Source organism: Mustela nivalis (genome assembly GCF_964662115.1).
Source record: "Mustela nivalis genome assembly, chromosome: 5".
Taxonomy (NCBI): Eukaryota; Metazoa; Chordata; class Mammalia; order Carnivora; family Mustelidae; genus Mustela; species Mustela nivalis.
In genome coordinates, this window is record NC_139024.1 from 82,975,840 (window position 1) to 82,990,739 (window position 14,900).

A 14,900-nucleotide genomic window follows, 5' to 3' on the forward strand; every position below is an offset into this window, starting at 1 on the left:
GAAAGAGAGAGCTTGAGCGGTGGGAAGGAGCAGAGGGAGCAACAGACTCTGCTGAGCAAGGAGCCTGATGTGGGGCTCCATCGTAGGACCCTGAGATCATGACCTGAGCTGTGAGGACAGATGCTTAAGCACCTGTTATTTGAGACACCCCAGAGTATTTTAAGTAAAAATTTAAATTCTGAATACATTCAGAAAAATGGACAGATCCTGTGTGTAACAGTTCAATTAATTATTATGAAGTAAACCCACCACTAAATCAAGAAATGTTTCCAACTCCAGAGAAGCTCCCCCTCCCAATCAGTACCCCTTCCCCGATGAAGGTAACCACTTTCTAAATCCATAGATTATTTTTCTCTGTTTTTGAAATTTGTATAAATGAAGTCATGAAGTATTTTTTGTGTGTCTGTCTTCTTTTGCTTATCATTTTTGCAAGCTATTACCATGTTGTATGCAGTGGCTGTGTAGTATTCTGCTGAACGAATATACTACATGCCTTACACATTTCATTCCTTTTATTTTATTATTATTATTTTGTTTAAGTAGGCTCCATGCCCGGCATGGAGCCCAGTGCAGGGCTTGAACTCATGATCCTGAGATCAAGACCTGAGCTGAGATCAAGAATCAGATACTCAACTGACTGAGCTACTTAGGCGCCCCTATACATTCTGTTCTTTTTTTTTTTTTTTTATTTGACAGACAGAGATCACAAGTAGGCAGAGAGGCAGGCAAAGAGAGGGAGGAGGAAGCAGGCTCCCTGCTGAGCAGAGAGCCCGATGCAGGACCCTGGGATCATGACCTGAGCCGAAGGCAGAGGCTTAACCCACTGAGCCACCCAGGCACCCTATACATTCTATTCTTAATGGGCATTTGGAATATTTCCAGATTGTGTCTATGACAAATGGTGCTGCTATGAATATTTTTGTATGTATCTTGGTGCACTGTATGAGAATTTTTTGGAGCATATTCGTAGTAGAATTGCTGGGCCATAAGTTATATGTATATTGTAATTAACAGTTAACCAGACTGTTTTCCTAAATGGCTATAGCAATTTACATCCCTACCAGCAGCATGTGATTTGCTTTGCTCCACTTCCTCATCAACACCCACTGTTGCTAGTAATTTCCATTGAAGCAATTTTGGAGCGTATATAAGATCTTATAGTCATTTCCCTAACAACTAATGATTAGTGAAGTTGAACACTTTTTTTTTTACACGTGTATTTGCCATTTAGGTGTCCTCTTTTGTGGTATTATCTTTCTGTGTTCAGATCTTCTGCTCATTCTTCTATTTGGCTGTCCAGTTGTCTTTTTTCTTATTGGTAGTTCTTTATGTATCCTGGACACAAGCTCTTTGTTGGTTTCTTTCATTCTATAGGTTATCTTTTTCGTTCTCTCAATTGTGTCTTTTAGTGATCAGAGGTGGGTTTTGTAAATTTAATGTGGTCCACTGTGTTTTATCTCTTACAGAACATCTCAATTCTGACTAGCCACATTTAAGTACTCAGTAGTCACTTGTATGGCCATGGTATTGGATAGAGCTGCTCAAAAGTTTTCTTGTTTTGCTTTTCTCATGTAAAGAGATAATGCTCATAGAACTTATGTTGGTGTGTGGTGTGAGATTGGAGTCACGTTTCATTTTTTCCTATATGGATATACAACTGACCAAAAGCTATTTATTTATTTATCAGAACTATTTATTGAAAGCATTATCATTTCCTCATTCCTCTGTTGTACCTCTCTGTCATAAAGCATGTGTCTATAGATGCGTGGTTCTCATTTTGGTCTCTCTGTTCTGCTTAATTAGTTTCCCTATCCCTGCATCAGTATCACACTGCCTTTATAGTTAGCTTTATTAATCTTGTTATGTCCCCCAAAATGGGTCCTTGATTAAAGGAGCGAGACTGATGTAAAGCAAAGGTTAAGCAAAGATTTATTTCTCACCAAGCATCAAGAATCATACTGACCGGCCAGGGCTGCGCCTCTTACAGAGAGGGGCGACCCTTCTCTGTTTCACAGACTAGCTTTTAAAGGGCAAAGGCCATGCGGTCGGGCCTGGCCACACACAGGTGGCCAATGAGATTGTAACACACACAGGAAACCCCACAGAGATGCTAGGTGACCAACTGAATTACAATTTACCCTAGTAGACATTTGAATCAGCCTATCACCTTGGTCAGAATTGGCGCCCAAAAGGTGCCCAAAGGGTGGGGCCCATACTCCTTGGTAACTAGGGAGAGAGTATGCATCTCCCCACTGATCGGTAGTCTCCACCTGGCCTGACTCACCCTTGTATTCGGGCTTTGTTACCTGGAGCTGGTTTCTGGGACTTGTTTTTAAGTCAGTCCCCTGGGGGAAGGGGAGCAGGGACAGTTTAAGGGTTAAACAAGGTGGTTGTTTAACCTCAATGGAAGTCTCTGGTTAAATAGGTCCTTACAGTCTGGACTCAGTAGCATTTTGATTGCAGCTCTCTAAAAGAAAGCATTTAGGATCTTGGCACTAAAGACAGGGCAAAATAAGGAACCTGGGTTCAAATTGTGACCACAACACCCTTACACCCTTTGTGTAATCTTGAGCAAATTAACCTTTCCATAAACCACAGCTTGGTTGGTATGAGATAAATGTTGTTGGGCATCAAGAAGGAAGAATTTACTTTGCACTTCAAGGTTCTTCCAGCTGGACAAAGAATCAAATTGACCTGCAATATAATTAACAGAGGAAAATCAAATTTAGTTTCATATATGCACGACGCGCGCGCGCGAACACACACACACACACACACACACACACACACACATACTCCAAAGACAGCCAACATAAAGCTTATAGGAGACAACCTGACCTAAGGAGAGGGGCAAGGATCTGGGGCTACAAAGAAGAGAAAGGCCCCCTTCTATTAGCAGGAAGGTGAGAGGAGTTGTTTGAAAAACAAAAGTCATCCTGTAAATTTCTCAGGTAAAGAGGAATCTGCGTTAATAGCTATCTTCTTGCTACAGGCAGGCAGTTGATGGGGAAAGTGGAGAGCTTTTCCTAAAAGTGCTGGATTCTAATTGCTTTTGGTTCAAAATAATCATAATGCTAAATTCCCCCATCCTGGGGTGGCCTGACCTTGGCCCGTACAGAAACTATTTATATGATAGAGTAGTTGAATTGATTTCACGAATACAAAGCGCTTGGCAATGTCTGGCAGAGTAAACATCAATAAATATTCAGGAGTGGACTGAATGTGTGTTAATTTGAGTGATTGTTTGTCTTTGTTTTAAACGAAGAGCTCCCGGAGACTTGCCCCCCCAATTACCTAACCCTCCCACTCCCGCCCCTTAATGCCTAACTCGCTGCTCGGCACGTAGTAGGGGCCTTAATAAAAGCTTGTTGAACCGGATCAGCGCAGCTGCGAAGCCCTGGTTGAGCGCAGCCAGAGGACAGACCCTGGCATGCAATGTAAAGAACCCGCACGGCAAGAACCTTACGCCAGGGGGAGCAGGGGCCAGTCCCCTTCAGATATCGCGGGAGTTCGCGCGCGCGCTCGGCATCGTCACGGGTTCTGTTTCTGACGGAAGCGCGGGGCGTGAAGAAGGAGCTTCCCTAGGGCGCGCGGCCTCGTGGTGGCGCGGGAGTTGCTTCCGGGTTGCGTGCCCGGAAGCAGGAATTGTCCGCTTATCCTCCTCGCCGGGCGGCCGCTGTCCCCGAGGCGGGGGGAGCCCGAGAGGGCGCGGGCCCTGCATGTGAGTGAGTGGGGCCCGAGGCCGGGAGTGGGGAGGCCGCGCTGTGACAGCCTCGCCGCCGGGCCCGTCTGTGACATCCTCGCGCAGCCCCTTGCCCCTGCGCAAACCCATTTCTTGAGCCTCAGGTGTTTCGCAGACTGCCTGCACCCCCCGGCAACTTTCCCCTCATACCACCCGCCCCCTCCCCAAGCCGAAGTGGACTCCTTTAAGACCTTTTCTTTCTTTGGCTCCGGGAGACTGAGCAAAGTGAGGTCGACTCTGCTTGAACCTGTTTGGCAGGCGTCACGTTGGTGTCCAAAACACGATTGGCGCCTCGAAGTCTAGATTTCACTGCCCTTTTGACGGACTTGTGATTTTTCTTGTATATTGGGAGTAGATTCCTCGCCCCTCTTCGAAACATCTTTTTGTAATTGTTACCGGTGGAAGCTTGCCCTGTGTCAATGGAAGGCCCTCTTCTTGGATTCCCCACAAGAGATTTAATACATGAGGATCCGCAGTGTGGAATAAAGACAATGAGAAGAAAGGTAGTAAGCACAAAGCGGTTTATTAAAGGACAGTACACTCAGAATGGAGTGGGCAAGTCTGGGGTTGGCAACTGCCCCGAGGCTACCAGTTTTTTTTCCTTTTTAAGTAAGCGGGGTCATAAGGACAAGGTAGTCTTTAATGGAGACTCCTCCTACCGGTGGGGAGGGAGAACTTTTGCCCTACAAGGTTCCTGCTGGACCCGTCTTCGCTGTCTTCCCTTACGCGGGGTGGGGGGGGGGGCAATTCTGAATGTAAACGTAATATAATAAATTCTGGGGTTACCCTGGGGCAGAAGTTGAACAGCGGAGCACAAGCTCTGCACCTGCTGCTCTTGGTCTTGTAGTCCTGGAAAGTTGGAAACCACAAAACCAAGATGTTTGCCCTCAGGTCTCTAAATGTAACCCATTTATTGCTGCCCTTGCCTCCAGCTCGTATGTAATAGCCTACTCTGCCATTCCCCCTTCAAAGACGAGGTCCTGAAATCTTTTAAGTTGGGGGCCGAACTCAATCTTCTGTAGCTGCTTCCTTCAGAACACGGCAATGTTTTCATTAGAGTCCTAATCTTTGCTCTCTGGGGCATCAGGCAGTGGTATGAGATTAAGGCGGAGCGGGGGCTTGTGTCTTGGTCTTAGAAGGCTTGACTACTCTGGTCCAGGGGCTATGGTAGTTTTGATGTTCACTTGATAGGGGCTGATACCCTTGTTGCAGTAAGAGCTGAAGTTGGACCTGTCTAACATGAAAGGAGATGAGCTGCGTTAAAAGGTGAAGACACAGTCCAAAAAACAAAAGAAGGATCATGCAAAGGAGAGGTCCTGTGAAGAAGGGAAATATCCATGACCTAAGACCAAAAGAAAGGAGGCGGTGGATGTACCTGATAGGAGATGGGGAAGTCTTTTAATACTTCTTGAACAAACCCATTGTTTGACATAAAAACATTATTCTTAAGCTAATGCACATATACCCCCTTGGGCAGAAGCAAGGATATTTAATACCCTTTGATTTTGGAGGACTACCCCTGAGTTGGTGGTCTAAGGTTGCCAAGACTTGCATACTTTTTTTAATGGATTTGCCTAATTCTTTTTTTTTTTTTTTAAGATTTTATTTATTTATTTATTTATTTATTTGACAGAGATCACAAGAAGGCAGAGAGGTGGGCAGAGAGAGAGAGGAAGGGAAGCAGGCTCCCTGCTGAGCAGAGAGAGTCTGATGCGGGACTCTATCCCAGGACCCTGGGATCATGACCTGAGCCGAAGGCAGAGGCTTTAACCCATTGAGCCACCCAGGCGCCCCGGATTTGCCTAATTCTTGAGAGAATTGGGAAGAAAGGACAGTCCTAGTGATCCCTGTGGCTGATCCTGTGGCTGTTTCCAGGAGGGTCCCTAGTAAGAGGAGTGTAAGGACTTCCTGCTTTGGATATGGATGTTTCAGTTACAAAAGAGTGGGAAACTCTTTGAGTACTTCCTATGAGGGTTACATCTGGAGCCAACCAGGTAAAAGAACAAATGCCCTTACATCCATTTGGAAGGGCTATGTATGTCTGAGTTACACAGAGTCCCTTCTGAGGATGCAGGTAAGCCTTGGTTAGGATAGGAAATAGGGTGCCTGGGATTCTCTCTCCCTCTGTTCCTCTTCCCTTCCTCAACTCAAATAAATAAGTCTTTCAGAGGGGAGGGGGAAGAAAGAAAATAAAGGGACTTCCTCGGAGGGAGTTCTCCAATGTCCAGCAGTGGCCCTAAAGGGGACTGAAGCCAATATGAAGGCAGGCAAGGGGTAATGACTAGATGTACAGTTGTGATGGGCGGTTGCCAAACCTCAGAAAAGAGGTTTGGCAGTGAGGATTCCAGAATATGTTCTAGGAGTTTTTCCAGTGGGAGATAGGGCTGTTGGTAGGTTGTGTTGAAGAAGGAGATTACTTGGGCTGATAGATGGCCCTGACATTATTGAGACATGGTGGACCCAATGGGGGGCTTGATGGTGAATTTTGGGGGAAGGTTAAAAGTGGGGTATTTTAACAGTGTTAAAGTAGTGATCAGAAACACTTTCCCACTTTCCCTGCTGAAGTTAGGTTGAAATGCAAGGCACTGAGAAAAGGGAATAGAACCTACTGGAGTCCCAGATGATGAGCTAGCACCAACATAGATTGGGAAGGTCATATTAAAAAGTTTGAGTTGAGTATGCAGCAGTCCCACAATAGCAGGTATTGGGAGGGGCCTCTGAGCATTTAGGATTTTTCTGCTATGTTCTGTGACCTTTCTTTGGAGGTTTCTTGCACTTACAGGGGGCAACAAGGTCCATGTTTGTGTCCAAAGACAGGTATAAGTAGAACTAGTGGTGCTCTTGTTGGTGGCCCACAATGAAGCAGGTACAGGAATTATAGTGGCTAAGTGGGGTCCCACACATATCCAGCAAGAGGAATTGGTGGTGTTGAGATAGCACTGAATAGTGTAAGTGATGGGTCTAAGGGGTTAGAAAGTTGCATTCTTGTGTGGTCCAGGGCAGTGTGAGAATTATCAGGCAGAAGAAGTGAATGTGGTCAAAGAGGTACCCATGGATTTCTTTAAGGGTATAGTCTTAGAAGTCCCCTGGAGGAACTTTGACCACACTAAGGTATTGGATATAACAGAATAGAGGATTTTAGGACTTATCTGAGATGGCCCCTTTTTGAAGAGTATGTTCAGAGGCATCAGGGTCATCCTCTTCGTTAGAGGTCAAAGCAGGCTTGACTGGGAGAGATGGATCCAACTGGCAGTTTCTGGGACCTTGATGACTGATATAGGGTAGGGCTGAATAAAAGAATAGTAGAGGGTCCCTTCCATAAAGGACTTAGTTGGGATCCAGGAGATCCATCTTTCCAGGATTTAATTAGGACTTCATCTTCTGGTTGGAGTGGGGAGGTTGGGTTTCAGTGGTGTGGCTTTGGTAGGATCTGTTTTTCCCATAGAGCCTCTCGAAGGCACTAACTGAATAGAGCTCTGTCCCAAGAACAGATGAATTTTAGCTTGGTGAGTTGGCTATTCACTCCCATAACCAGACAGGAGCTGAAGGAAAGCTTATACATAAAAGAGGTTAAGATAGAGTAGGTGGCTCCCGTGTCCAAAAGAAAATTAATTGTCCTACTTGCCACATCAAGGGTCCCCTGAGTCCCATTGCAGTGATGGAAACAGTGAGTTGGGGAGGCTATTGGTGCCCTAGGGCTCCTCAGAGTGACAGCTAGTGGGGATGGTGGTGACAGAAGGGATTCTGAACCTCTGGTTCTCCCACTTGAGTGGCAGTCTCTCCTCTAATGTCCCATTTGAGGACATTAAGAACAGGCCATGTTATAGACTTAGGGACATTCATCTCTCCAGTGTCCCTTTTTGCAATGGTAGCAGGCTCCTTTTGGTGTCTCCCTTTTGAGGGGGGTGACCCTAAGGTGATGACTGCTGTTGCAAGGCCACCAGGAATTGAGCCTGTCTCTGATCCTTATGTTTTTCTTTTCCCTTTTTTTCCCTCCTGGTCCCAGCTATAGAACACCAAATTGATCACCTTAAGGAGTTCAGAGCTTGGGGTGTCTCGCCTTAGGGATAACTTTTGGAGTTTCCTCCTTACATTGGGGATGGTCTGAGTGAGGAGTCGGCCATTAAGAACTGTAAGAACTGGGATCAAGGTTGGTTTGTTTAGTTAGTCTCTCTTAGTCTTTCCGTAAAGGCTGCAGTGTTTTCTTCCTTTCCCTGGTTTATGAGAGCCAGATTATAATTAATTGGCTTTGATTGGCATCTTTTCATTCCATTTGTTAGATAGATTGTAAGATGGTCTCGGGACCATTGTCCTTGTAGAGTCTCATAGTTCCGGCGAGGATCTGTGACTGGCACTGCCATGGTATCTGGCAGAACTGTGAAGTTTATCCCCAAATTGGGTGGCAGGCTCCCCAGTTCCATCTCAGTCTGCCTTGGAGAGAGTCTGATTGAGAATGACCACTGTGTCCTTCAGGACAGATCAAAAATTAGTGCCAAACTGATATGTAAGTGTCAGGGTCCACAGAAAAATCTCCCAAGTCCTTTTGGATTTGGTGGAGAACACTCATAGAGAATGGAATTTGTACCCACATGGTGGTTCCAGTTGGACCAGCCATTTCCTGGAAGGGACACAGAATTGGAAGGGGCTTATTAGGACCTGAGGGGGTTGGTGGTCCCAGATATGGGGATACTGGATCATTGTTTTTGGGCTATGGTAGGGTTTGGTGGGGCAGTGGGGCTTGGGAAACCTCCTCTGACGGTGGGGAGGGGGCTTACAGCTTGGGTCTGTGAGGAGAACTAAAGAGGACAGCTCAATATTGCAGGTTTTGAAAAGCCTAGGGTTTGTTTAAGGAACATGAAGTCTTAGATCTAAAGGATCTGAGACCTCTGTCCTTAGTCTCTACAAGAGAGGTCTAGCTATAAGATGGTGTTAAAAGATTTTTTCTTAAGAGAGCAAGAGAGAGAGCATTAGCAGGGGAGAAGGCCAGAGGGAAAAGGAGAAGCAGACTCCCCGCTGAGCAGGGAGCCTGATGTGGAGCTCCATCCCAGGACCCTGGAATCATGACCTGAGCCGAAGGCAGATGCTTACTGATTGAGCCACCTAGTAAGATGGTGTTATAATCCATTGTCCTATTGGGGGGCCCCGTTGCCCCATCTCTTCGTTTATATTGGGGCCATGCTGTATGCAGAAAAGATGAACGGTTTCCTCTTTAAAGTTTGGGGGTCAGAATTCCAGTTAGCAAGGAAGCATTCCGGGTACATTTGACAACCAGTTTCCCAGTTTCCCATCTGTAAGGGGATAGCAAAGAAGAAGAAGTGGACACAATATTCCAAGAATGTCCCCATTGGAATGTTGTGTATCTGGAAGGGAGATGGCCTTCTTCCGTGCCTTTTTTTTTTTTTTTTAAAGATTTTATTTATTTATTTGACAGAAAGAGAGATCACAAGTAGGCAGAGAGAGCGAGGGGGAAGCAGGCTCCCCACTAAGCAGAGAGCCCGATGCGGGGCTCGATCCCAGGACCCTGGCTTTAACCCACTGAGCCACCCAGGTGCCCCTTTCCTCACTGCTTTGAAGAGCAACCCCGAGGGTGTCCCCCTAGGAGAGGCCCACTTACTTAATTAATATTACTATAGCCTCTCGTTTCTTTACCTGCCTCCTCGCATTTGATGTGCCCATGAGGGAGGGCATTGGTATATTTTATGGCTCCTCTCCCCGAGTGCCAGGATATGTGCCCTGGCCCTCAACATCTATGTAGTTCCATTTACGGATTTCATCCCAGGGTATTAACTTGAGTTTGAGTAGGTACAAAGATCTGCCCTTGCCTTATTGGAAATAAACTCCCACACGATACCGTGATAATCATGCACCCACCTGGGATTTAAGTTTTAGAGGTTGATTGATTGAAACCATCTTTCCAGAAAGGGGGTGGGGGGGCCCATGAGGAGGTCTGATATGAGGCAACAGAAAAAGAACTCCTGGTTAGATGGATCGTCCAGGAGGCTGAATGAGTATGAGGATGGACGAAACTAGCAGGTGGGACAGCATGTCCTCGGGTTCTGAGGGTCACACAGTGAGTGATGGCAGAAGAGGTGCAGGAAAGGAAGAAATGCAGACAGTAGTAAGCAAATTGCAAAGTGAGTGAGAACTGACATCCGAGAAAGTAAATCAGACATGGGTCCTCTAGCCCCATCGGAGTGAGGACTCTTACCTTGTGCTGGAGTTACCGATGGAAGCTGGTCTTGTGTCAATGGAAGTCTCGGTTCTTGGATTCCCCTCCAAAGATCTATATGAGGATCCGCTCTCGAATAAGGACACTAGGAATGTACCAAGCACAAAGCATTTTATTAAAGAATAGTACACTATCAAGATGGAGGAGAGGGTGATTTGACGACTTCCATCCTGTGGCGTAGAGCTGTGGAGGAGGTCGTCTTTAATGGAGGTTGCGTCCGACTCTTTAGAGACTCCTCCTACCCGTGCGGAGGGAGAAATTTTGCCTCTAAAAGTTTTCCACCGGAACTATCAGGGCCGCCTGCCCCGCCCCGCCCCCGGGAGTTAGGCAGCGTGTGAAACTGCAACACAAACGCATCACAATGACATTTGGTCTGCTAGCCCGGTAAAGTTGGAAGCCACAGGGTTTGTCTTTGTTTTAGACGAAGAGCACCGGGAGGCTTTAAGGACTTGCCTCTCCTAATTACCTAACCCTCCCACTCCCGCCCCTTAATGCCTAACACGCTGCTCGGCACGTAGTAGGGGCCTTAATAAAAGCTTGTTGAACGGGATCAGCGCAGCCAGAGGACAGACCCTGGCATGCAATAAAAAGAACCCGCACGGCAAGAACCTTACGCCAGGGGGAGCAGGGGCCAGTGCCCTCCAGATATCGCGGGAGTTCGCGCGCGCGCTCGGCAACGTCACGGGTTCTGTTTCTGACCGAAGCGCCGGGCGTGAAGAAGGAGCTACCCTAGGGTCCGCAGCGTCGCCGGTGGCGCGGGAGTTGCTTCCGGGTTGCGTGCCCGGAAGCAGGAAGTTGTCGGCTTACCCTCCTCGCCGGGCGGCTGCTGTCCCCGAGGCAGGAGGAGCCCGAGAGGGCGCGGGCCCCGCATGTGAGTGACTGGGCCCGAGGCCGGGAGGGGGGAGGCCGCGCAGTGACAGCCTCGCCGCCGGGCCCGTCTGTGACATCCTCGCGCAGCCCCTTGCCCCTGCGCAAACCCATTTCTTGAGCCTCAGGTGTTTCGCAGACTGCCTGCACCCCCGGCAACTTTCCCCTCATACCCCCGCCCCCTCCCCCCAAGTCGAGGTTGACTCCTTTAAGACCTTTTCTTTCTTTGGCTCCGAGAGACTGAGCAAAGTGAGGTCTGTTTGGCAGGCGTCACGTTGGTGTCCAAAACACGATTGGCGCCTTGAAGTCTAGATTTCACTGCCCTTTTGATGGACTTGTGATTTTTTTTGTGTATATTGGGAGTAGTCCTCCCCCGCCCCCACCGAACATTTTTTTCTAATAGTTGTTAAGGAATTTTCTTTAAATGTGGACTTGGTATGTGATAACAGTAGCATCTAGGGTTTCAGAAAGTTGTATGATTTGGTTTATTGACCCGATGAGCTGTTTGTAATCACCTTTTAGTACAAAAATCGTGTTCCGTAGTGTTTTAAGACCGTTAGCCCTGTTGGCGCACCTTTTCATGTTTAAGAGCCTGCACAGCCTTGGTATTCGTGAGTACATTGAAAGTGTACAGTTTACACTGTACATATACATATACATGCAGGTATACATATATGTATACATATGTACATATACACATCTGTACATATAAAGTGTACACTTTATAATAGAACCTACTCCCGAATACTTACTATTCTGACTTCTTCAGGGTGCTCATTTGGTTGTTCCCATGGTGGAATCTTCTCCCTTAATAAACGTGTGTATTTGAGTTTATCACACTTTTTTTTCTAAAGAACAACGGAAATACAACTTTTGCTACATTGAAGTTTTGACTGAAGTTCACATAGTCCAACTTGCATACCAAAGAGTAACCCTGTTTGCCCTCTTAGGTCTTTCTGCTTTGGACCAAAACAACTTTCAAGACCCACTTTGAATCCTTAGTCCTCTACAGCTGCCCCACAACACCACAGATTGTCTAAATGGGAGGTTCCTAATCTCATCTAAATCCTTCTTAGGTTGATGTATTTTTAAGAATAAGAAGAATAAAAGGTAAAATGAATCAAGTATTAGATCAATTAGTTTGGGAAAAGAATGATCACTTTAGGTCCTTTCTATAAATTTGCTTAGTAGACATTGATCAGTTTTCATGTCCCTGAGGTGAATTTCATGTGTGTTTTTAGTTTCTTCTGTTTCTCCATTATTCTTTCTTTCAGGTGTTAAATAACAAAAATTCAAATGAGCAAATTTAAAGGTATAATTGGCTTTATTAATTCATTAATCAGGCAACATCCTATCTAGCAAGTAGAGGGGAGCTCCTAAGGGGTACAGAAAAGGAAAGGTTTTTATTTATTTTTTAAAAGATTATTTATTTATTTGACAGACAGGGATCACAAGTAGGCAGAGAAGCAGGCAGTGAGAAGGAGGGGAAGCAGGATCCTGCTGAGCAGAGAGCCCGATGTGGGGCTCGTTCCCAGGACCCTGGGATCATGACCCCAGCCAAAGGCAGAGGTTTTAACCCACTGAACCACCCAGGCGCCCCTAGGAAAGGTTTTCAAACATTGAGGGAGCACCTGGGGGCCTCAGCTGGTTAAGCATTCAGCTCTTGATTTTGGTTCTGGTCATGATCTCAGAGTTGTGAGATCTATCCCTGTGTTGGGTTCCGCACTCAGCAGGGAGTCTGCTTGAGATTCTCCCACTCCTCCCCCTCCCCCGACAACGCACGCATGCACGCTCCCTCTCTCCCTCCCTCCCTCCCTCCCTCTCTCTCTCTCTCTCAAAATAAATAGCGGGCGGGCCTGATGGCTCAGTCTGTTAAGCGTCTGCCTTCTGCTTAGGTCATGATCCTAGGGTCCTGGGATCAAGCTCCGAAATCTCCGGGCTTCCTGCTTATCGGGGAGCCTGCTTCTCCCTCTCCAGATTCCCCGTGCTTGTGTTCGTGCTCTGTTAAATAAAAAATAAAATCTAGGGATGCCTGGTTGGCTCAGTGGCTTAAAGCCTCTGCCTTCAGCTCAGGTCATGATCCCAGGGTCCTGGGATCTAGCCCCACATTGGGCTCTCTGCTCAGTGGGAAGCCTACTTCCTCCTCTTTCTCTGTCTGCCTCTCTGCCTACTTGTGATCTTTGTGTGTCAAATAAATAAATAAAATCTTTAAAAAGAAATAAATACGTAAAAATAAAAAGATCTGAAATATAAATAAATAATCTTTAAAAAAATAAAGGTAGAGTAGAATAAAGACTTTGTGGGGTTTTTTGATTTTTGTGTTTTTTTGGCAAGGTCATTCACCTATGGGAAATGGGAAGAGTTTTATCAGTAAATTTTCTAGCCCTGACCAGAAATTCCATGTTGGCTGGTTAAAGTTCTGGGGGGTTTGAAACTGCAGTTAGATTAGGTGTTAAGTTTTGGTTTACTGACTTTGCCTAAGGGACACCATTTTGGGCCTGTGATTTTCATCCTCCCTTATTTGGGAAAGAAAAAGCATGAGCAAGGGGAGGAGCAGAAGGAGAGGGAGAAGCAGACACCCTGCTGAGCATGGCACCCCCTACCAATGTGGGACTTGATCCTTGGATCCTGAGTTCTTGACCTGAGCTGAAGGCAGACACTTAACCAGCTTAGCTACCCAGGTGCCCCTGAGATTTTCTTTTCAACAAAAACAATGTAGTGTGAGGAGACATGGAAATAGGTATAATATAGAGTGATTGAGTGTGTTTAAGGTTCAAAGGACAAAAATCAAGGCAGGAATAAGGAGTTCACTCATTGGGAATTTATGGGAGCTAGACTTTGTAGCAGAGGAAATTACTTGTGCAAAAGCAAAAAGATGTGAAATGGTATGGCAGTGAAGCATGTGAAGAAGGAATGAGAAATGAGACTGAACAGGTAAGCAGTTGACCAGGTCATAAAGGGCCAATGATAAGTAATTTGGGCTTCATCTTATGACAATTACTAAGTATTAAATTTGGGTATTGGGACACATGTTTTACATTCATCTTATGGTCCCTAAACAACATTTTATAAAATAATGAAAACTCTGAGGCTTAGATTAAGATTTATTTTATAAATATATATCTATATAAATACATAGATTAAGATTTATTTTATAAAATGCTATGGCTACACAGTAGATGGAAGATCAAGTAATTATCTTTTCCCAACTCCATTTGCCTTCTTAACCCACTGTCTACACTGTTGCATAGCAGGTCATGGGGATTCAAGAAAGTTGCTTTATTTTGTTTGTTTGTTTATTTGAGAGGGGTAGAGAGAATCTTAAGCAGGCTCCATGCTAGGCCTTGGGTTTTGATCTTGATCTCACAACCCTGAGGAAATGACCTAAGCCAAAATCAACAGTCAGACACTTAACCAACTGTGCCACCCAGGAACCCCCTCAAAGAAGTTGCTTTATTTGTTTACTTATTTTAAAGATTTTATTTGTTTATTTGACAGACAGAGATCACAAGTAGGCAGAGAGGCAGGCAGAGAGAGAGAGGCGGGGAAGCAGGCTCCCTGCCCAGCAGAGAGCCTGGTGTGGGGCTCGATCCCAGGACCCTGGGATCATGACCTGAGCAGAAGGCAGAGGCTTTAAACCTACTGAGCCACCTAGGTGCCCCAAGGAAGCTGCTTTAAATAGATGAGTAACATGAACTAATTTGTGTTTCAGAAAAATAATTTGTGGAGAGAGTAGAAGACGGATTGGAGAGGAGAAAGAGGACTGGAAGTGTAGCAATAAAGTATATCTTTGTGATGGTCCATGGGAGAGATATTGAGGGCCTTAACTGCCATTAATGTAGAGCTAAAGGGAAGATGATGAAGGCAACTATACAGGGGGTGGAATTGAGGATTTAGGGATTGGTTCACTGGTGGTGATGAGGAAGGCGGAAGAGGTTTTAAATCTGGAGAACTGGTGTTTCTGTTAATTACAAACTAATATAGTAGGAGAAATGGGTTGCAGGGAGGAAAATAGTTTTGGACACATTACATATAAGAGACAGTAGGAAATTTCGGTCATGG

The 14,900-nt window shown here is 45.9% G+C and overlaps 1 protein-coding gene and 1 long non-coding RNA gene across 7 annotated transcripts in view; one reads left to right on the forward strand and one right to left on the reverse strand.

Moving 5' to 3' along the window:
• Nucleotides 1-3,538: 3,538 nt before the first annotated feature.
• Nucleotides 3,539-14,900, forward strand: part of LOC309865655 (bombesin receptor-activated protein C6orf89 homolog) — a 48,290-nt gene continuing 36,928 nt past the window's right edge. The window contains exons 1-2 of one of the 6 annotated variants that reach the window (XM_082732238.1): nt 3,640-3,721; nt 3,958-4,245. Coding sequence is in view for 2 of the 6 variants with exons in the window: in XM_082732236.1 (XP_082588362.1) it covers nt 3,720-3,721 (2 nt within the window). In the remaining 4 variants the exon portion in view is untranslated. Of the gene's footprint in view, nt 3,722-3,929; nt 4,246-10,648; nt 10,843-14,900 lie in introns of those variants that run through there. The other 5 variants (XM_082732236.1, XM_082732239.1, XM_082732237.1 and 2 more) reach the window with 5 other exon arrangements.
• LOC309865656 lies at nt 4,247-10,714 on the reverse strand. The gene is made up of 3 exons (XR_014312220.1): nt 10,586-10,714; nt 9,951-10,056; nt 4,247-4,976 (listed from the first exon to the last, which is right to left on the reverse strand). It is a non-coding gene; the product is annotated as an uncharacterized lncRNA (long non-coding RNA).